Below are 23320 nucleotides of genomic sequence, written 5' to 3'. Positions count from 1 at the left end.
AATTCTCTGTTTTTGAAAATGCAGAATTTACAATACTTCTGATAATAAAATTAGACACTAGAAAATAATCTATTAACCCAAATTGATATAGGTTTGACAAAGATAATCTGAATGTGAACAGTAAAAGAATAATTGTTACATCTCTGACCACAAATCTCAAAATGAGGATCAATTACCATTTGCATTTATTACAATTTGCAGTTCTGTATGCAATTATTAAAATCTGCACTGGACTACCCAGCTACTCTGCTCAATTGTGTAAGTCAGTCTGAGCACAGGGAACCTGCTTTGCAAAACTGTGCATGCTGGCCGGGTGCACAGCACGCTGACTCTAGAGTTAGAGTGACAATTCATGTTCTCATGGGAAATCTAATCTGTGCACCTCCAATGCACTCTGCCAGGAAAGGATGAATTCAGTCCAATTCAAACCTCCACTTTTGCAAGGCTTGCACTTCATACACTAGGCTGTTTCTCTAGAACATCTTATACCTCTGGAAGATCCATGTACCTCCATATAGGAATCTGAAGGGAGCGTGACTAGAAGCCCAAGCCAGGCTCTGCTTGGTGGTGCCAAGCAATAGACAGGAGGCAATGGACAGAAATTGATGCACAGGAAGTTCCTCCCGAACATGAGGAAGAACTTCTCTACTGTCTGGGTAACGGAGCACAGGAACAGATTGCCCAGAGAGGTTGTGGAGTCTCCCTCACTGGAGATATTCAAGAATTGTCTGGACACAATCCTGAGCCATGTGCTCTGGGATTACCCTGCTTGAGCAGAGGTTGGACCAGCTGACCCAATGTGGTCCCTTTCAACCTGACCTATTCTGTGATTTCTGTTCTTGACAATCTCCTGCTCCCATAATTATAATCCATGGATGGGCAGGAGCATCCAACCTGCTCATTTGTGTTGACTGGAAGGCAAAGAGAGATATGCAGAGACATCCCTTTTCCCCGGTGATGAATGATACAGACAGTCTGACTTCAGTTTCCACTAGGCTTCTGGAGAGATTTCTCAGAGAAAGCAAGAGATACTGTTTTAGCATATACCCTGCAAGTCCAGCAACTGCTGCAACTTCAATGATTTTAAGTCATTTGAAAATATCACAGTGAAATATTACAGTACCGATAACAAAAATAATTCATTATTTCCTCCAGTATGTAAGCAGATGTATTTTTAGTGATGAAAAGTCTTTCACATAAACAAGGTGTGTTATGGATTACCTGGGTCACCATTAGGACCTGGTGGTCCTATGTCACCATTATCTCCTTTTTCACCTGAAGACATGAAAAATAACATAATGTTAATGCTGCCTTTTCTGTCAATAGTTCATTTAGCACTTATCTATTTTTTCTCTAGTAAAATTCAAACGTGGAGAGTAGAAATATGCCCAAGCAAAAATAAAGATTTTTCTGTCCTAGTCATTCCACAATAAAGGCCAGCCAAAGCTGTGAAACTTGAACCCAAATAATATGCATCAGTATTCACTTCTTGACATTCATAAACTTTACAGAACTAGTAAATTCAGATGCTGTAGAGGGAAAAGGGCTGGATATACCTAAATTTTGAATCATGATCTAGATGATTAGGTAAACACTGGTCCAAATGACTTAACCAAAGTCACATGGGAAGCCTATGAAGCAGTCAACATAAGAAAACACATCTTCTGGCTCTTAAAAGTCTGCCAAAGTACAGCACATCTTCCTATCTTTTTCAACTGTACACACTTGTGTGACAGTGCAAAGTTCTTTATTCATCCTCAAACCAGAATACTCACAGTGCTTTAATACTAAATGTACTACTGTCACAGCAAAGGTAACTGGTTGAGAAATCTCAGTGACCTGGCTGACTACAGTGTGAGAAAATTCCTTCTGAGGTAAGCTGTGAGACTTGTTAGACATTTTCCAAGACTTTTCTCAAACATAAATGATCACACATTTGGAGAAAACACATATGGAGAAATAATTGAATTAAACATACCTTTTGAACCAATAGGACCAATTTTTCCATGACGTCCTATGCTGCCTTTCTGTCCTTTGTCCCCCATTTCCCCTATACATAACAGAAGGATGAAAGGCACAAGGTAGCAATGTAGTCTGATTCATTCAGATTCTACTACATTTCCAATATTAGTTTTTGAAATGAACAAATGCTATATCCCAAATATTCATTGAACTCCAGAGGTCTAGCTCAATCCTCATGAAGAACTTGCATACAGCAACCTGGACAGTAATTTTATCTTTGCTAAACAATTGACATTAACAAGGCATCTAGGTGTAATTGTCAACAGCTTTTGTCTGAAAACCACTGGAAAAGCTTTTCTAAACTTCTTTCAGCAGATCATGACAGAATTATGTTGAAAATACACAGGATTGTTGTATCCAAACATGGATCAGCAGATTAAAACTATCACGGAGTTGAGAACTAAAGGATCTAAGCACAACTGACATTTCATCTCAGACAGTGATTCCACTATAACTGAGGGCTGGCTTTGGACTTAATGACTTATTTATACAATATAAATACTGTCATATGAGATACATTTCCCTCTGTACCACACAATTAGAGGAGAGTGGGTGTGGAGGGACTGCAGGGATGAATGCGTACTGAGGCTCCCATCCTGCAGAAATCTAAGCCCAAAACTGCTTTAGGAAATATTTATGTTATTATGCTTTAAGTTGTTTCAATGACTGTTGAAAAGATTGCTTCTTTGCTGAAAGCAACATCTGCTATGCTCTGGTCTACTACACAGGTGCAAGGAATCAATGAGACAAGCTAGGAGGAAAATCCACCTGAGGGATCCAGCAACTGGACTTGTGCAAACTGTCATAGCTGAGCCTCAGTTGCGGATCTATGACAACTGAAGATCTGCTGCCCCCTGTTGCTACTGCATCTGGACAGACATACGTATTTTTGGAAGCTGGGTAATTTTATTACCCATTTTGTCATTACCATTGAGTTAAAGGTGAAATAAATAAAAAGTTTCAGAATACAGAGTGATCATGGCTGGGCTAAGAGAAGCTATATCTATTACTCCATTTCCTCTGAACTGAGAGAAGCTAAATGTGTGTGTTTTGTTGGTCTGATTAATTATTGGCAAATCCTGCAATCAATAATTTTCCTTTGTTTCTAATAAGTATCAAATTCAGACACTACTGGACACAGGATTTCACCAGAAAACAAAAATATATTTCTCTTATGTATTCCTACTGGAAGTACCAGCTTGTAATCTCTTTTTCAAGTTGCTCTGAAAATTATGTCTCTTGCTTTGCATATTATTCTATTAGGATTACCCCATTAAAGACTATTATGTTTGAATTCTTTCTCTTTTCAGGCTGCTATACCTGAAATTAAATAAACTCACTGATCTAATGTGTAAATAAAATAAAATATATACAATTATTTTACTTTCTTTCTTGTAGAAATTGCCTAGAAAATTAACTGCTTCTCAGTCACAGCCAGTAAAACCTATGTGCTCTGCAGAAGTAAAAGGGATGTGTGTTATCTCAAGCAATGAAGACATACATTAAATCTCCTTTCCTCATTAAAAGAATTGTTCCCATTTGGGTTTCTCTTACAGTGACTAACCCCTGCTTCCACTCCAGGGGCTTGCTTGTTCTTCTGCAGAATAAATCACAAAGTTTCAAGAGAGACCCATCTGCCTGGAGGGTTTCAGAAGTTTTAATACCTTTTGTAAAGCCCTTTCTAGTGGCCCTATGGCTGCCAAAAATGCAGTCTGAGGAGTCTTAATGAAATCAGGAAGTGATAGCTGGAAAGAAATGGGGACAATAAAAGAAATTAAGTCTCCATAGACCAAAAATAGGAAATCAAACACAAAGAGTGAATAGAGAACTGAAGAAAGTCAGTCATCTCTCAGATGAAGGTGGCATACATTGGAACCAATTATAGAAGATTTAAAGGATTTGGGAAGGAACTGAAGAGAAGGAAATTCTAAATGATCTTCTTGTGGCTTTTTCAGGCCCACAAACAAGTGAAGAAATAAAATTCCAGAAATGAATGGTGGGCTGCAAAACAAATGAAAAAAAATGAGGGGTTTCACTCTGTGCCATAACATAAATGGGGGTCACAGAGGATGGGCAACCTCTTCAGGATTATTTGGAACAGACAAGAAGATATAAAACAACCTCCAAAAAGAAAAAAGCGTCAAACAGACAAATCTAGCAGAAATGAAAATTCACCATGTCACAGACAAATTTAATCGAATCATGTTAAAAAGAAGAGACCAGTAATTTTCTTCCCATTGTTAAGGATTTTAAGACAAATCAAATCAAATCCATGATTTGACATAGAGACATGACACAGACACCTACCTAACAAGGAAAGTGGAAGTGTACCAAACCACACCAAAGGTCTCTTGAATCTAGTGCCATCTTTTACAGCAAACTGCAGAGGACACTTAGGAAAAGAACATAAGATATAGATGAAGATTAAAAAGTCTTTCCCCCAGTGCACCTCAATAGTCTTGCAGCAGTCAGCATTCCCAATGCAAATAGATTGCCTGACTTGAATGAGAATTATATTTTTAAAGGATATAGCCATTCCTCCTTGTCCTGTTATTACATGCCCTTGTAAACAGTCCCTTTCCAGTTTTCTTGTCGGTTCTCTTTACTGGAAGATGCTCTAAAAGTCTCCCTGGAGCCTTCTTTTCTGCATGTTGAAGAAGCCAAACTCTTTCAGCCTGTCTTCAAGGTGTTCCATCCACCTCTGATCATCTTTGTGGCTATCCTCTGGGTTTGCTCCAGCAGGTCCATGTGCATTTTATGTTGGAGGTCCCAAAGCTTCCTGTTTTGTCCTTTGTCCCTTTGTCATCCTTCTGTGATGATGGGCAGTGTTCTGTTGGCCTTGGGACTCTTGCTAATGACTTCAGAGCAATCCTTGAGTTTTAAGTGACAGTTTGGGGTTTTGGCATCATTTAAGTATGGATTAAATCATGCATCCCTAATTTCCCTAGGCAATATATTTATTTACATTGAAGCCCATCTGCCACCTTTTTGCCCACTCAGTTTAGCAGGATTTTCTCAAAATCCTATTGAGTTCAGGTGGAACTAAAAGACAGTTTTGAACCAGATACCCACTTTGTGAATTCACAGCTGTCAATGTCAGGACTTTTATATGGAATACTGCCTGCAGCACTCCTTAGCGAGCAATAAATTCATGTAGAAATTGACTCAGAAATGCAAAGGATTGATTGATTACATATTAATGAGCAATCAGTAATAATAAAATATAAATTAAGATATTATTACCTCTTTTTAGAATTTGATTATACAAATGACTGAGCACTCTGGCTCCAATCCAGATAAATTAATGAGTCTTCTACTTAAGAGGCTGTGCCTGTATTAGTAAACTAAATGCTTGGGATTATTCCCTGGCAGTGGAAACCAGGTAGTCAAGAATGGGACTAGTAACATACATGATACTAAATGTCTTACTCTTCAAGCCAAGATAATCTTGCAAGCTGCTCATTGTGTTAGCACCCAAAATACACCTGGGAAAGTGTTAGATGGAAAAAGCCAAAATCACTGTGTTAATACTGCAGAGGTAGAGACCGTTGAGTTCCAAGCCCAAGAACAGTATGTGAGACTGTATCACATACCATTATAGTTGTATATAAATTAAGTACAATGTATAAAGGCTGAAATTAAAATACTACAATAATATACATTTTAAATGGCTAGGGCTCTAAGAAAATTTAAATATCTTGAAGAACATAATTTTAATGTTATGTTCCTTTGATGTCATATTCCAAGTGTAAACCCAGTTTGCTCTCCTTATTTTGATTGCTGTAAGACACTCTGGGAATATTCACAGGATGGTACTGTTACTGAACTGTAGCCACATTTCTTTTCACAGAGAAAATCAAGGCACAGCTTGGATTTTCTGGAATTCAAATTCTCTGAAACTCAGAGAAAGAGAAAACAATTCTTATCTCATTTACTGCTCCTATGTTGGAGTGCATTCCACAATGCATTCCACTCCAAGTGGAATGCATTGTGGAAGATTGTCTACCTGAAGAGAATTGGTAACTAGATTCTGGTGTGAATATTTTGATTCATTGGCCAATTGAATCCAGGTGTGTGTGTTGGGACTGTCAGCTGACAGCCACAAGATTCTGCACAGTCAAGTGGAGTTGAATGCTTGTGCAGATTCAGTTTAGATGTAGTGTAATATAGAGTAATATCATATAGAATAATAGAGTACAATAAAGTAATTAATTAGCCTTCTAATATCATGGAGTCAGATGTATCATTTCTCCCTTTCTTTGGGGTTAAACTGCTTTTACTATACTGAACTATCTGTGTGGAATTTGAAAACAAGGAAGTTATGGCCTTACACACTGCACTAGGACTCAGTTAAATAACTGAGTTCACTCCCAGCATGGGAGGGCACAGTACAGACATCAGTGAAAGTGGGGAAAGGCAATTCTGTGAACTTCACAGGCCAAAACTTGTGCTGCAGTACACACTGCTTTCATCTGAAACAGCCATTGTACTCGACCCAGTGCTCCATGCTTTACATAAGGCCAGCACAGTTTTATATTCTGCTGACATGCTATGCATCATAATTGACCTATACACTTAATTAAAAGCAATGAGCAAAGTAAGTGGAATTTAACCTTAATCAGCACCCAAAGACAACAGTATCTCTGATGTCACCCTGAAGCATCAAGACAGCCAGAACAAGATTTATTTCAGGTAAGCACTAGAAAGTTTTAATTTTTCTGAGTTACCAAAATCTGAAAATATAATGAGGAAAGATATGATAAAAATATCTGAAACACTTTGTTATCTTGAGCTGTTCAGGTCAAATATTCCATAAGATAGTTTCTTTTGTAAGCTATTTTATGGTATTATACACCTATGAAGTTCAAAGAAACTAAACACATTTTCTTAGATGATCTTGTTAGAAAAATGAAACAAAGAAAGGGAAAAAAAAGAAAAAAGATTAGTGTGATTTTGATAATGTAAATTAGGACCAAAAGTATAAAATTCCACAAATGTGGCAGAAGGATTACAGTTTCTCCCTCATGTAAACCATCACTTATTCAAAGAGGAGAAAAATAAAATGGAATTTAACAGCTTGCATCAACAGAAGGAGCCAAATATTAGACCAAGACAAAAATTATCATGCTTCAAGATAAATACAAGAGGTTGAACACATACTAACACACTGACTGAAACTGAACAGATACTGAACAGAAGCAGGGCTGCTGTCCATGGGTGTTTTTAGGGGCAAATGCAAAATGAAGGAACAATGATTTTTGCCAAACATTATTATACTTTATTTTTGTCTAAATGTTCCATCTTCTGGGTTAGAAATAGGAAAATCCTTGGTCTGCTGGAATAGAATATACCCAGTCTCATGCAGCTTGAGAGTCTAGAAAATATTTATGCATGAATTCAGCTACAGGTCTGCACATTACACATAATCTGTGGAGGCTAACCAGAGACTGAAGGGTCAGGAGACTGAAAGGTTTTTCCAGGTCAAAGTTGGATATTCTTCTGTGTCCTTTCCACAGACCAGAAATTACATCTGTGAAGTCTGTTTGCTTATCCAGTCAACACTGTGACATTCGAAGTGTACTGGATGTAGTACCATGATGAAAAGTGGTGCCATATAATCCAAATTGTTTGTAAGGTATCTGTGTTATTTTCTTTGACAAAATATTTGTGGAAAGGACGTGATCAAGACAAATGTCTACAAAATGTACAGCATTAATGAAAGGACTGGTTTATTAGAACTTCAAACAAGAGCTTGTTTGTAGAAATTTCTGTATGCAAAAAAGAAAGCAGAAAAATATATTGCTACAGAAGTAGTAAGAAATTTTGCCTATGTTTAGTTGAAAGTACTACCTGGAAAAACACCAATACAGCATGCATTAGTATTCAATTTTGTTTAATCTCTTTTCTGTTTCATTTATGTTTTCTCATAGTGTGTTTCCACTTCAGTGTTTCTTCTTTCACTCTCATCAGAATTTTGGACTTTTGCAGGTATGAAAAACTAGAAAATTAACACTATTATTAGCATTAATCAAGCATATCTTATGAGAACTATTTTTCAAACAAAAGCAATTTTACAGTAGAAAATAAATAAATGAAAGGCTACATCATGGATTGCCCTGACTGAAAAAGAGTACTTCCACATCTCAGATGGTCCAAAGCATTTTGAAGTGACATGACAATATGCCAAGATATAGAAAAATGCAAGACAGCATGATGAGAGAGGTTCTGAAGAAGTTGTCAAGACAACCTCATGGCAAAGGACACAGAGAAAGCTGAAGCACTGAGTGCTTTCTTTGCCTTTGTCTCTTCTGGCAAGGGCTGCTCTCTGGCCTCCCAGTTCTGCACGTCTGGTAGCAAAGACCTGGGGAGGACAAGCTACTCATGGCAGCTGGCAATTGAGTGAGGGACTACTTCACCTGGATGTACATGAGCCCATGGCATCCAAGGGTGCTGAGAGGGCTAGCTGGTGCTGCTGCAAGGCTGCCAAAGTCTAACCAGCAGCTGCTAAGGAGTCCTTCACTGCTGAAAGGGAGGAAGAAGTAGAAGATTCTCCATGCTGGCAGGGATGGTGGTGCGTTGGAGGGTGGTCCTGCCAGTCAGGAGGAGCTGGACAAGCTGCAGAAATGCGTCGGCAGGAATATCATGGGTTCAGCCAGACCCTGAGTTCCTCACCTGCAACACTTCAATGAAGTCTGGCCCGTGGCTGGGTAAAAAACCTCCTTTGTCTTAGAGAGCCCAGAGACTTTTGGACCCTCACACACAAGAAGCAAAGTCAAGTCCAGCTGAGGAAGATGGTTTTTCTTAGCTTGGAATACAGAAAGGTAAGGGGGGAACTTAATTGCAGTCTTCCACTATTTACAAGCAGTTTCCAGAGAAGATGCAGCCCTTTCTTCTCAGAGACACACAGAGAAAGGGCAAGATGCAATGATTACAAGCTACAATAGGTCTTTCATGATGACACCAGTGAAACAGTTTGACTAAAATTTATGGGGAATCTCCATCCTTGGAGATTTTCAAAAGCCTACTTTTGAAAAAAAGTCTACAGACAAGGCCCTAAGAAACCTGCTCTGATATTGAATTCTGCCCTGTTTATAGGCAGGAGATTGGACTAGATGAGCTCTTTACAACCATTTAAACTAAAATATTCTGTCATACTACACTTCAGGCTGCATTGCCTTACAAGAGCTGAAATTTTAGTTTCCAATATTTTTTTTTCTAAGAGTCATCCTTGAAAGTACATCTGCATAAGGGAAATACACTGACTGAACACACACACACCCCTCATGGAAGTTACAAAATTTTCAATGTATTGAAGGAGGAAGAGCTCTAGCTATGAATTTTGGTCCCAGGGCAATCAGCATCAGACTTCCATAATGGTCTAAAAGAACAACATAATAGATCATGCATCATCACAAGGAAGTATAAATTATCTCTACAACTGCTTTGAAAGAAAGATTTTAACTCAGTTCAGTAAAAGCTAACTCTAACCTTCTAATGACAGGAATGTCAATCTTTATTTTCAGTACTGAAATCAAAGGATTTGACTCCTACTAATTTGAACATTTCAGAACACAAACCTTCTGGAAAACTTATGAAGATCAAATTTCCTCCTTGCTTGAGAAGGAAAACAAACGTGAAAAAACAGAATTTTCTGCAAGATAGAAGTGCTATGTTTCTCTCAGCTGCATAACTGAATACTGCTGAGCACCATTCCTCTCAAGATCTCAAAATATTTTTTGAACTACAATGCAAACAAATTTATCACCATTTCCCCAAATCCAAAAAATGTGGGAATACTCATGTTCATCTTTGCCTATTATGGCTTACTGCCTTCCCTCAATGGTTTTAATTAAGATGTTGTGAGTGTTCAAATTCACAAAAAAAAAAAAAAAAAAAATTGCCTTATGAATTTTTCCCCTGTGATCTAATAGGAGGTGGGGTTTTTTTTAGTTCCAAAATATATATTTTTAACCAGAAGATAATACTTAGGCTACAAACAAGTGCATATAGCTGTACTGGTTTTGGCTAAATTAAATTAATTTTTATCATTGTAGCTCAGAGGGTGCTATATTTGGGATTTGTGACCAAAGCAGGGTTGATAATACAGAAACATTCATTATTGCTGAATAGTGCTTGCACAGGATTAAGGCATTTTCTGCTCATCACCCCACCCCACCAGTGAGGAGGCTGGGAGTGCGCAAGAAGCTGGGAGGGGACACAGGCAGGACAACTGACCCCAGCTGACCCAAGGGAAATTCCCTAATGTATGGCATTGTGCTCAGCATGTAAAGCTGGGGGAAGAAGAAGGAACAGGGGGGCATTTGGAGTGATGGTGTTTGTCTTCCCAAGTCACCATCACTTGAGCCCTGCTCTCCTGGGATGGCTGAACACCTGCCTGCCCTTGGGAAGCACTGAATTAATTCCTTGTTATGTTTTGCTTGTGTGCATGCGGCCTTTGCTTTCCCTATTAAAGTTTATCTGAACCCATGGGTTTTCTCACTTTTACCCATCTGAATCTCTCCCCCATCCAAAGCAGGGGATGTGACTGAGTAGTTATGTGGGGCTGAGCTGTTGGCTGGGGTTAAACCACAACCCCAAACAGAAATGGCCAAGGATGAACTAGTCACCTAGTTAAGGGAGCAAGGACCCCCATCCTCACCATCTCACAAGAAAAAGCAGCATTTTCTCAGGAATTACTTCAAAAATATCTTATTTATCAAAGTTACCTTTTTCTCCTGGAGGTCCAACTCTGCCTGGACGACCTGGAGCACCTTTCTCCCCCTTTTCTCCAGCCTCCCCTGTTGATACAAAAGTAAACAAAAAGAAGAATCATATTAAACCAGGACTATTTTCTGTTAGCAGCCGTGACAAGAATGCCATTCTCTCCAGTGAAAAAAATAGAAGGAGGTGTGATCTGATTTAAAAGATTTACTTGATGGACAGAAAATAGATTTTTCATCAATGGATGCAGACACTGGAAAACCCTGTCAATACATTACTGAAGTCTCATACAACATACAACAGGTCTAGTTTTGTGGATGTTACTTATATCACTGACCTTCAAAAAGCCAACAGCACAATTCACTTAAGCAGAAGCTTCAGAGTCAGTTCCCAACTTAGCACATAAACTTCTGTGTTCACCAAACTCTTTCCAATTCTCTGCTAAGGACATGCTTAAGTCTCAAGTGAAAATGGCTTAACTATGACCTCAAATTAAAAGAAAAAAATGCCATTTTTTTATGAGCATCCTCTTCTTATATAGACCTATAAGAAGGCACAGCTACATCCATCATTAGAGGACCACTTTTAAGCATGAAAGCATTAACTCTCTACTTTGTATCCTCAGTTAAATACCATGCTTTTTAATCTCTGAGGTGTGAACCACTATGTAGTGTATTTACATGCACATAGCTTGTGGTACATCATTATACTCAGCATATTTGAACATCACTTTCTGTAAAAAGTGTTTGCCTCCCTAGTGCCTTTCATTAAAAATTTGGAGATGCTTAGCTTGTTTTGCCCACTACAGCTACACTACGACTGTAGTCTGCTATTGACATAAAATTAAAATCTCTGACAAACAGAAGGTTAAGGAATTATTTATACAGCCACCTTGACAAAACAAGATTTATATGAGGAAGGAGAAGAAAGGCCTATGGCTTCCACAGAAAATAAAGTGCTGGTATGTAAGATCCAGAGTTAGCACAGCACTTATGATATCCAAACACTGTTTTTCTTTGGAGGAGAGTGAGCTTTAGCTGCTCTCCAGGAAGCTGATGGGAGCACCACAGCAGGAAAGTCAGTGGTTGTCATGCACCCCACAAGCCCAGCTCTCTGGCATAGCTGGCAACTGTGGTTCAGAGAGGAGTCACAGAGATGACAAAAATCTGACACACCATGGCACATTTCAAATATGCAGCCTCCAGTTCACTTTTCATCTCTCTTTATTGTAGACCTAGGTGGCTGTGAGCAGAGCTCAGCCCTCCATCTGTTATTTTTCATTCTTCAGGCTGCTCCAGACCATCTTCTCTGCCTTCAGACATGCAAAAATAGGCCATTCTCTGTCCTTAATGAGGACAAATTTCACATAACCCCCAGTGAATAATATTGTTAGTATGAAACAGGCTATAATTTGGCACATTTGGGAACGTCACATTTTTATTATCAAGTAACCAATAGGCTTTGTATGATTGCCTTTCACCCCTCAGGGCTGGTTATGAGTTCTTTGCTTCCCAAAGATAAATCCTGACAATGACTTTTCCTTGCTCTCTGGAGGCTGAGAGCAGGCTATTACAGCCTATTGCTTTACACGTTCTTCAGAGTGAAAGCTGTGCATTAGGGATCAATAAAATAGATCACTCTTGCTTCAGGCCATTACACTTGCCTGCATTTATTCTTATAATACGATGACACCGCATTCCTTAGTGTGGGTGTTTTAAAAACTTTCTCCAGGAGGAGATTACTCCATTACAGGCCCAGCTACAGACCAGTCGACATTTTTTTCTTATCAGCTCTTTTAAGGTGCAAGACCTTGGCCAAGAGGGACTGATCAGTGGTACAGCACAGCTTCACCTTGTGTAAGTCCCTGTTCTTGCTGTTTGTACCCTGAGCATTGTGAAAATTGAGGAAGTAAAGGCTGTGTAGGTGTCATGGGCAACAAAACAATTTTCTGTCAAGACATTTCAATCAATTTAATTTTTCACCAAAAACCAATAACGATTAACTTCTTGATTTGTGAAATAAAGAAAGACATCCCTGTGCCTCCTTTCTGGTCTTCAGTTCCTTGATTTACAACCAAGGCCCTTCAGAGCAGGAGGTTGGGATCTGTGCATTATGGTCCCTACCTGACTGATCTGTTGTGGCCTCTTCCACCAGCCACAGTCCCTTAGCACTTGCACCTCTTGCTCAGTCTCCTCTCCATCCCTCCCTGGATATTTGCTCCAGCCCCACTGCAGGAAGCAGCACTTTCTCTGTCAGCACAATGCAGCATTGTCTCTGCAGCTGAGACAGGGCGAGATGTAGTTAGTAGTGCTCCACAGTGCTGAGATGCCCCATACTCCTAAAAGAAATTTAGCTCTGCCAAACTATGTGAGCTGTTAAGCATTCCTGCCTGGTGATAACTTCTTTCCATTACTCATATTCCCCATGTGAGTAGATGCATCAAGTGTGGGTGTAAAAAAATTGGGATTTTTAATGTAGCATTAACTTTTTTATGTATTGAACATCATTGAGACTATTAAGACAACTCCTGCTTTAGACTCTAGAAGGGAGACAAAACAAGATGGCAAGCTGAGAATTTAAGCTTTGAAGGACTGTTCCATGTTTTTTTTTTCTCCACATTAGTAGTAACCTCAATTTCATGTGCCTATCAAAAGAAACTGGACTTAGGAAGAATATGAGTGATCTGTGTAGTGAGGCTTCATCATCCATTGCTTTTTCACACACAGCACACTTTTCTTAATATTGCTGGCTTTCTAAAACATGGTTCAGTCTGCATTCTCACAGCCATGGTTTTTCCCCTAACACTTTTCATCTTACTCCTTTATACTCTTGAGTTTAAAAAATAACTAACCCACCAAAACCTGCCCCCCTAAAAAACCCCACCAAAATTACTACAAAAAACAAACAAAATCCACAAAAAAATCAAACCAAAACAAAAATATACCCCAAACATACAAAAAACCCAAACCCAAACCAACCAACCAACCAAAAAACCCACCAAACCACCAAAACCTGTCCTTAAGACCTAAACTGATGATTTTAATCTCATTTGTGCTTTTACTATTCTTGGTGTCTTTACTAGTTTTCTTCCTCATCCATTTCCACCTCCATTCTCATCTCATGCCCCTTCTGATTTTCTCTTTTGCTCTGTGGGATCTTAATTGATTTTGTGTCATTTTACATTTATTTAGTTTCCAGACTCTCCACTCACTCTGATACTTGAGCTCTTCTTCCTTTGTTTTTCCTCTATTATCTCTTTCTGTTCTTCTAAAATCCCTCCTTTACACTCCCCTGCTTCTGTGTACTCTTCCCTGATGATTTTCTCCTTCATCATCCCATTTGGGCTCCACTTTTTGCACCACCTCCTAAGTGTCTATCCTCTGCCATTCACAAATCCCATGGTCTCCCTTATTTCTCACATTTTTCCCTGTACCTGTTTTTTCCCAGATTCTGACAGAGCCATGCCCAGCAGCAGTGTGGCACTCTATTTCTCCACCACTGGAGATGCTGCTGGCAGCCCAGGGAAGAAGGAGGAGATGGTGCAGATCCAAAAGTGAGCAAATCCTGCTGCATGGCAGCTGAAATTTGGGCATGTGGCCACACGTGTGCTCAGTTTAAAGGAAGCCTTGGCCAGTGAAATGGGTTGGAGTTGTGCCAGTGAGGGTCAGCAATGTCTCATCACCACCTCTCTGAGCCAGTGCCCCTGACAGCATGGTTGGAGCATTGAAAGCTTCTTAGGGATTTCACATTAACTAGGTCTGTATCAGGCCATTTTGTCCTTCGCTGAATTTGTACATCAATCTCTCTCAATTTTGCAAGGTTATATCTTATGAAATAGAGTGAAATCATTAATACACAGTGGTTTTCAGGCTCCTCTCTTGTTTCAATGCTCAGAATTGTCATCTGCCAAAGGGTTCTGCACAGTTTACACACTTTAAAAACCTCTGCTGCACATAATAATAATAATAATAATAATAATAATAGTAGCAGTAGTAATAATAATAATAATTCTTGCATTACAATGGTAATCATAGATGCTGATTTTGACTGATTACAAAAATAGGAAGTCAATGTAAAGAAGTCACAAAACTCATCCTGTCAAGTTTTTTGATATGAGAAATATTTTCAAAGCTTAGGGCTGTGAAATCTGACCCTTTGACTGATCTTTCATGCAAATTTGGACAACATCTATTTAACTTGGTTGTGTTCTCCTCTGTAAGTCACATTAAGAGCACTATCCTATGCCTTTTACACAGTAAATATACCAAACAAATTAAACAACTTTACCCAAGCCTTAGTTAAGCCTCAGAAGGCCTGCATATAGTGTTGTTCTCTCTAACTAGAAAATCTGCAGAAACTCTACACATTATTAAGATCAAAAGCCATTCATTGAAGTAAATGGTAAAGTAAAAGTAAAGACTAGATTTTGGTTGAGTTCAGGCATCCAAAGCTGCATCTATAATAACAATAATAGACAAAGCAATAACAAATATTAAGAAATAAACATATTCTTAAAGCCAATTGGCTAAGCACAGCCGGCATCCCTGTAGCCCAGCTCTCTTGCCTCAAGCAGAGGGCAGCCACACACAAATTGGGCAGTGCCTGGAGAGGGCAGTTTACACCCCAGCCAAACCCCTTAGCCAAGCTGGGCTCTCAGTTTAGCTGTGTGAACAACTGCAGAACAGAGCTGAGCTTCACCCTTCCCAATCCATTAACCAGAACAGGCAATGCCTGCAGTCCACACTGTGGCTCTCAGGCAACTCGGGAAAGCCCAGATTTGTACAGATAAGATCAATGGCAGCAGTTGTGGTTAGGTGGGTTTTGTGACACTACAAGGCATAATTACAAGAAAAACTGAAAGGTTTGTTGTGTGTGTCTTACACAATGCTGGAGTTGTTTGGTTTTTTTCAGTGTTGATGATAAACTGGTGGTTTTCATGGGTTTTTTTTGTCCTTAGTTAAAAAGTATTTTCCCGTGTTCAAAAGTGATGTATTTCAACAGAAATGTCAAAGCCTCCACAAGGAGAATTATTGTTATTGACTAAACAGGGCTGGGATTTCAACAACCATAATGGATGCTGTTGCTTTAAAATGTTAATTCTTCACAGTGGTTGATTTCTTATGCAAGATATATTTTTTCCTATTAAAAGATCAATAATTTATTATGCCACCTTCTTTGGGCAAGAGTATGAGGGCATATTCTTTAAAAATGTTGCCTTTTTCAAAAAAACCCTTATAGAAATGCCAAAAACCTAACTAATATTTGCTTTCTTCTAAGAGGTATTTGAGCTTTTAAAAAATCAAAAGAAGACAAACAAAAGACAAGAAAACACAAAATAATTCCTATTACATTGCAAAATGGAAATGAAAACCTCTCCAGGTATAAAGTAGGTCCTGATTTTACAGTTTTTGGGTATGTGTACCACTGCTCAGTATAAACACACAGCAACTAGGCAATGTATAAGAGTAACAAGCACTAGTGATCACAAGCAAATCTGGGAAACTGGCATGCATTCTCTGAAATATTTCATTTCACCTTATGGACCTTAAAACTCCATTTTTAAGGAGGCTACACACAGGGACAAATAAGAGGACAACTGAGAGGACAACTTCTTTGTCTCAGTTAAAACTGTCAGTTATGCAAATGAGCCTGTTAGAACAAAAAGATTAATATTTGAATAATGGAGTAGGCTTTCACATTACCTTTGAGGCCTGGAACAAGAATCTGAACAGAGCAGGACTCCTCTGCAATGTGTTGAGGATATCCAGATCTCAGCAGTGACAGGAAGGCAAGGCTAATTAGAGTCACCAAGAAAACCAGATCTCTCTTCATAATGAGCACTTACAGGTCACTGACTCCTAAACAAAAGAATGAAAAAACAGTTATAAGAATTCCAAAGGCTTTCAACAGTTTCTAAACACATGCAGCATCCCACTACAAACACAATATTTATTTGTGTGCCATAACCCACACAGCATGAGAAGCACATGTGCAGCTCCTCCCAGCAGGTTATATGTTCCTCAGACACACATGAAACAGGCAGCAGCACATTTAGCAGGTTTTTTTTACTGTTAGATTGGATGGGATAAAGCTCAGGATAAATTTAATTAAACAAGGAGATTAAACAATGCTAATAATAGGCAATTCTGTGTGCATGATTTCTCATTGGAGGCAGCTATCTGGAAAGGTGAAAGGAGATAATGCAGCATGTAGGCTTAGAATCACAGAATTGCTTAGGATGGAAGAGACCTCTGAGATCATCAGCCAGCCATTAACCCAGGGTTCCAAGTCTGCCACTAAGCCATGTCCCCAAGTGCCACATCTACATGTCTTTGAAATATATCCAGGGATGGTGACTCAACCACTTCCCTGGGCAGCCTATTCCAGTGCTTGACAACCCTTTCCATGAAGTAATTTTTTCCTAATATACAATCTAAACTCCCTCTTGCACTTCTTGAGGCCATTTCCTCTTGTCCTATTTCTTGTAACCTGGGAAAAAAAGACCATCTCCACCCTGGCTACAACCTCCTCCCAAGTAATTGTAAAGAGCAATAAGGTCTCCGCTGCACCTCCTTTTCTCCAGGCTAAACCCCACTCCTCACAGGACTTGTGCTCTAGACCCTTCACCAGCTCTGTTGCCCATCTCTGGACACACTCCAGCACCTCCATGTCCTTCTTGCAGTGAGGGGCCCAGAACTGAACACAGAATTTGAAGTGTAAACTCACCAGTGTCAAGTACAGGGGAAAATCTCTGCCCTGGTCCTGCTGTCCACACCATTGCTGATAAAGGGAAGGATGTCTTTGGCCTTCTTGGCCACCTGGCCTTGCCCTGAAGGTAGTCAGTACTAAGTTCCCACTTAGAGTGGATACTGCTCTAAAGAGGCAATTCAGTAACAGATGAGACCAACTCAAAGGCCTGAAAATTCACTTCCCACCTACCTGAGCACTGGAATTGTGCCCAGGCAAATTGTCTGATACAATAGCCCTCATATAAGTCATTGAGGGGGGAAGGCGGGTAAGATTTCACTGTATCATTCAATAAAGTTGAATCAGAGTCTTCAATAACTCCTGAAGAGAATCACCTTTGAAACATATCCTAGTCTAAGCTGACAAGTGAAATAGCTAGCCTGAAATTATGCTGTGAAGAGATGTCCCAGAAAACAACCAAACAGAAATTGAGTTTGTATGAAAGGAGTGTAAAAAGCCAGTATTTAGGAGGCCTGTAAAAATACTTTGACAAAAGTGTTATTTATGTATTTCTGATACATTTTTCTAGTCTATCCTTAACCAGAACTCAGTAGCACACAAATAAGCTGAAAGTCATAACAGGTTTTTTATCATCTTTTATAGCCACCATAAGGGCATATACATTTTACATCTAGGGCAAGAAGACTGGGCTATATTTATTTCCACTCCCTGAATCCCTTCAAAAATAAGCCAAGCAGGATTAGGCACAGGTGTGGGACCAGTATGTGGGTCTGTATGCCTCAACATGTTTGGGATCTAGGAGAGTGGAACTGTTATCTTTGGGATGGCCTGAAGGTATTAACTGGCATAACAGATGTCTTAGCAGCAAGGCCAAGTAGATGATTTTGGAGTTGGGTGAATAAATTGTCCCTCTGAATTACTGTCCAGTTTGTGCTTCCCCTAGGAGACCATAGCAAGGGAATCTGATGGAAGCAGACTTTGTCTCCTTCTTCCTGTGTGCAGGGCACTGCATGAGTTACAGGCCAGGTTTCTGTGCCTCACAACCCCCTTGCTACATCCACATCTTGCTACATCCACATTGAGGGACAGGGGGATGCCACAATACACCCCCCAGTTCTTACTGAACATCCAGCTCTGGTGCAAAGACTTGTATATGCTATGAGTCCCTTCTGACCCAAATCTTTTCCCCAGGTTTCTTTCCAAAGGAGAGAGACCTGCAGCTGGAGGACCACACCTTAAAAGATTATATCTATGCTTAGAGCTGGGAAGAGCTCTTGGGTCAAGAGATCTCGATACAGTCATAGTCTAATGGGCTACAGTAGGGCAGGAAACCCTGGGGAAAAGGTAATCCTGGGTAATTTTCCCGTGGGGAAAGGGAGGAACAGGGACCATCTGAGGATTTCCACAACCTGTCATGCAGTCCTATAGTGGGTCAGGCATAAGCCAGTTCATAGACAAGCTTTGCCAACCAGAAAGAATACCTAAGAGAGTGTGGAACTGCTGCTCAAATATTCAAACCATGGTAAGTTTTGTCACAATTGCAGCAATTTTCACTTGAGGATTCTCAAGAGTACAGGGCAAAATTGACTTTTGCCACTCAAGGATGAGGAACAGGAGCTAGGGGAGAAGGTTCACCATAAAGCCATGCCTGGATTTGTTAGAATGTGTCCACAGGAGGGACACAAAGATGATCAGAGGGCTGGACCACCTCTCCTACAAAAATGGGCTGAGAGAATTGCAGCTGTTCAGCCTGGATGATGCCTTAGGTTTTAGCTTTCATGTTTTTCAGATTCTGTGCTGCCTTGGGGTGCGACTCTGAACTTCATATGAAATGTTAGTAAGGTCACTTCACAAGATAGTTAGACAAAACAATCCTTTTCCAGGAGAACACCTGGTCACCAGCCTGCAGGACATCCTAGGCAGGATATCCCACCTTTTTATGTAAAGGGAGCACTTCAGGATTCAGAAGATCAGACAAAGCCAAGTGGCTCAGATACCCAGATGAAAGCCTGAACATTAGGCAGTTTCAGCATGAGCACCTGGCAGACTGGTGATAAGGATTCTTGACGGACAAATTGGAGAGTGAAATGAAATGGCCTGAGTGGGAAGAAGAAATTGAAATTGTAGTGATCCTGCCTCTGCATTAGTGAATAAAAGGCAGCATCATCTCCTCTGTCTGCATTTTATGAGGCTGTAGATGTATCCAGACTCCAACTGAAAGATCAAAGGCTCCAGGTATGTTAAATATTAATCTGCCTTTGCAAACTCCTACACAGCTCAGAGATGAGACAGACATCAAACAGCAGAGAACTGTCAAGGCTGCTTCTTGGCTCTGCTCAGCAGCCACATATGATGGATTTTCTGGGGAAAACAAAATCTGCAACAAAGCTTCAGCACATTCCCTGCTGTCTGCTGCTGGGCTTACATGTCTCAGAGACAGAGGGGATACAGCCCCACCCTACCACATATTAACTCAACTCACAGAGGAAACGGACTTGTTCTAGAAAAAGAAGTTTCTTTAGTGTCATTCAGGTAACAACACCCAGATCCATAAGAATATTCGCAGAAATTACCTTGGTCTGAGAAGAGCCACTAACAGAAGGAATCTCAGAGGAGGTTGCATATTAAAAACTCTCTAGAATCTGTGGTTGCAGTAAAGAGACACATTAATAGTGGAAATCAAGCCAAAAGCACTTCGCGTATCACTTTCTCCATCTCTGCCTTCTTTCAAAAGAAACCCTCTGCAGCTAAAATTTCTTTCTGTGATGGAAATAACAGTTTGATCTCCAGGTATGTGCTACACAGACACTTTCACTTTAAAATCCTAGAAAATTTCTTACCTTTCTGACCTATTTTCATGCCCTTTCAGACTTAGATGCCTAAAGTCATTTAAGAAAACTAAATTGTACTGAAACTAGTCCTCAGATAAAGGAGGACCAGGTTTGTTTTTTTTCAAACACTGGTTTGGCCCTAGTATTTGGAGTATCTTCAGCATTGGTAAAATCAATGTCAGAGAGAAACCTAGCCATGTTCAGCACTTGCAAAACTATGAATATATTTTCTCACTGCCTGTGCAGGGGTCAAGTCAAATTTATGGCCATTAACAGTGGCCCATAAATTAGCAAAAGCTGAATGCATTGGAAAACATTAGGAGAAGAAACGTCAGCACTTAAAAAATAAAATTTAATAAAGCGCCTCGATTTCCATCAGAAATGAAAACATATCAATGTAACCAGGACAATAATTTCAAAACAACTTTTGAGACCTCTCAGCTTTAGGAAATCTGCCTCAGTCACCAAAAGAAAAGAGGTTTCTCAAGCCAAGCTTCAAATGACAAGTCCTTGAGAGGTCATTGGAGAATCCCAAAGGCCCCACAGGCTCGCTCAAAACCACTGCAGGACCAGCCAGGCCAGCTGGCACTCACTGAGTTCCCACACTTCCTCCCAAATCTGGGGGGATAGAAAGCTTGGAGATCACTTGAGCCAGCTAATGCTTCATGCATGAAGTCCTTGTATCTACCAGTGGCTCCAAAAGTGCCAGTGGCTAATTCTATGCCATTATTTTGGACTTAGAAGAAACAACACAGATGATCTGGCAATCTGAAACCAACTGGATGAAAAATTCAGAAGACTAGTGATGCTTGCTGTCATTAATGCTCAGCCAGCCAATAGCTACAGAGTAACTGTAATCCTCTGTATAATCCTATAGGACTCATATTTGAACTGGTTTTATTTCACTGAGTAGTTTTCACACTATGTTGTTTTTGGGGGTTTTTTTTGCTGTTATTCTTAAAATTATACTTCATTCTCAGGTATCTGAGCTGAATTATGTTCTGAATTGAGTATATTTCTGATACAGACACACAAATCTGCAGAGCCGCAGCCACATTTGGTGAGTGACTTTCCCAAGCTGGTTTGAGTCAGCACTACAGACAGAGCAATAACTTCCAACAGTTTTCACTCCCTGACTTTTCAAGTCCTCATCATCCACATCTCAACACTTCCCTGCAGAACTCTCTGGCAACTCATGTATCTTCAAGCCTCCTGCAGGCCCTAAGCTGAATTCTAGGAGATGTAACACATGCCCACAAAATAGCAGGGTGTGACACAGTCCTCATGCTATTGCAAACATCTTGAATAGATAAGAGACCAAAAAAAATTAAATCCCAGGGCTAACACCAGTGCCCACCTCAGACCAGGGGGAAGCAAAAGGGACAAGCCTCCAGCACTGTTGACACAAGCTACATTTCACCCCTTGGCCCAAGGGATCTGGATCATTCCCTGGGGAAGAAGCCTTTCACATTGGAGATGAAACCTGTGTCACTGACCTCATCTTTCTCCATTACAGCCTTATTAATCTTCCTAACGCACAGATGTTTTGTGTAGCTATGCTTTTACTTTATCTAAGCATTTTCTCATTTGTCCTCTCAGTTCCCTTGCACATTACCTTGGGTAATCAAACATTTGCCATTTAGCTAGACTATAAAAATCAGAATCAATTACAAAGCTGCTTAAACATTGGATGATCATTATCATAACATTGCATTGCTCTCAAGTTAAATCCTCTGTGTTGATTTAAAGGTTAAAGCAATGGACTTGAAAGACTGAAAAAATCCCTAAATATTAATACTGTAGAATTGCAAAAATGAGGACTATAAGTGCTGTGGTTACCAAGCCTCTGTGAAATCTATGGCGCATGGAGTAGCATAAAGCAGACATAACACATTTCAGCTCCTGATGATGCTCAAGAACAGCGAGGTTTGCTGCAGAGGACAAAAGAGTGAGTCTAAGCTGATGGGAAGCTAGCATTACCTAAAAAGCAAACTGATACTAAGTCCTCGGTTACTCCCCAAAGTACACTTAATACTGGCACAATAGAGCCATTTCCTCAGACAATGTTTGTGAGATGTAAGGTATGATTGGTTTGTCAACATACCTGCCCAGATGTAGGTATAGTAGCCTAATTTTTCATCAAGAAGAATGTTTTTTAAAAATTGGAACAAATTTCATCCTGACGTTGTTCTGCTGAAGTCAATGAGCTCATGTTAGAACTGACTTACTGTCATCTGAACTGAGTGTAAAAACAAGGCTTCAGCAAGAATGAGATGAAGTAGTGCCAGAAAGGGGCAAGTTTTCAAAGCTTCTAACTAGAGGGAGATGGGACCTGAGTGCCAAATTTTTCACAATAGTTCTCTATGGATTTTTAGACAATCTATGGATTTTTTGTAGAAAATAACACTCAAGTACATTTTAATGTAAATTGGTGGTCAGAGACAACTAGAAATACTAAACAGAATTTCTCATGCAATGGTTCAATCAAAGTCTCTTCTGCCTTCGGCTATATTTTACAAAAATAGTTTGTGATTTTGGATGCCATCACTGTTATATGTCAGATCAAGCTTTTTGTATTCTCAAACACAAACAAACGAGTGTACAGGATTCTAATTTAACTATCAGTTCTTCTAAAACAGGGGTCTAAAATGTCTCCATTCATTCCTACTCCTATAAAGCATTTACATGAGAACTTCATACTATCCCCATACAGCTATCTGTAGGAAATAAAAAACCAATGATTCACCAAGAATCGGTGAGTGATGAGGAGAATGCTGCAGGTAACATTTCTGTACATGAATAAATACATAGTATGAACATATGCATTTGTAATTTTATTTATGAAGCTTTATGGCATTCCTTTTCAGCCCTTCCATCCACAGAGGCTTAGGACTAGCTGCAGAAGTTGGGATATCTGTGCAATGTTATGCTCACTCAACTTACACTTTGCAACATGTTCTCACTCCTGAGGTGTTTGAAAGTTTTCCTGGGTGGGCCTGACCATTGCCTTCTTGAGGGCACCGGACAGGCTCAAAAGG

The 23320-nt window shown here is 39.8% G+C and overlaps 1 protein-coding gene across 4 annotated transcripts in view; it reads right to left on the bottom strand.

Annotated features, from left to right (window-relative positions):
- COLEC11 (collectin subfamily member 11) overlaps positions 1–23320 on the bottom strand; it is a 44446-nt gene that overhangs the window by 2913 nt on the left and 18213 nt on the right. For all 4 annotated transcript variants that reach the window (XM_039715581.1, XM_039715579.1, XM_039715582.1 and 1 more), the window contains exons 2-5: positions 16446–16601; positions 10749–10820; positions 1979–2050; positions 1222–1275 (exon numbers count right to left, since the gene is read on the bottom strand). In XM_039715581.1, coding sequence (XP_039571515.1) covers positions 1222–1275; positions 1979–2050; positions 10749–10820; positions 16446–16575 — 328 coding nt within the window. In that variant the 5' untranslated portion in view covers positions 16576–16601. The remainder of the gene's footprint in view (positions 1–1221; positions 1276–1978; positions 2051–10748; positions 10821–16445; positions 16602–23320) is intronic.

This window comes from Passer montanus, unplaced genomic scaffold (genome assembly GCF_014805655.1).
Source record: "Passer montanus isolate IOZ18808 unplaced genomic scaffold, ASM1480565v1 scaffold34, whole genome shotgun sequence".
Lineage (NCBI taxonomy): Eukaryota > Metazoa > Chordata > Aves > Passeriformes > Passeridae > Passer > Passer montanus.
Note: the sequence above shows the minus strand (reverse complement) of the source record. Positions and strands in the feature narration are given on the sequence as shown.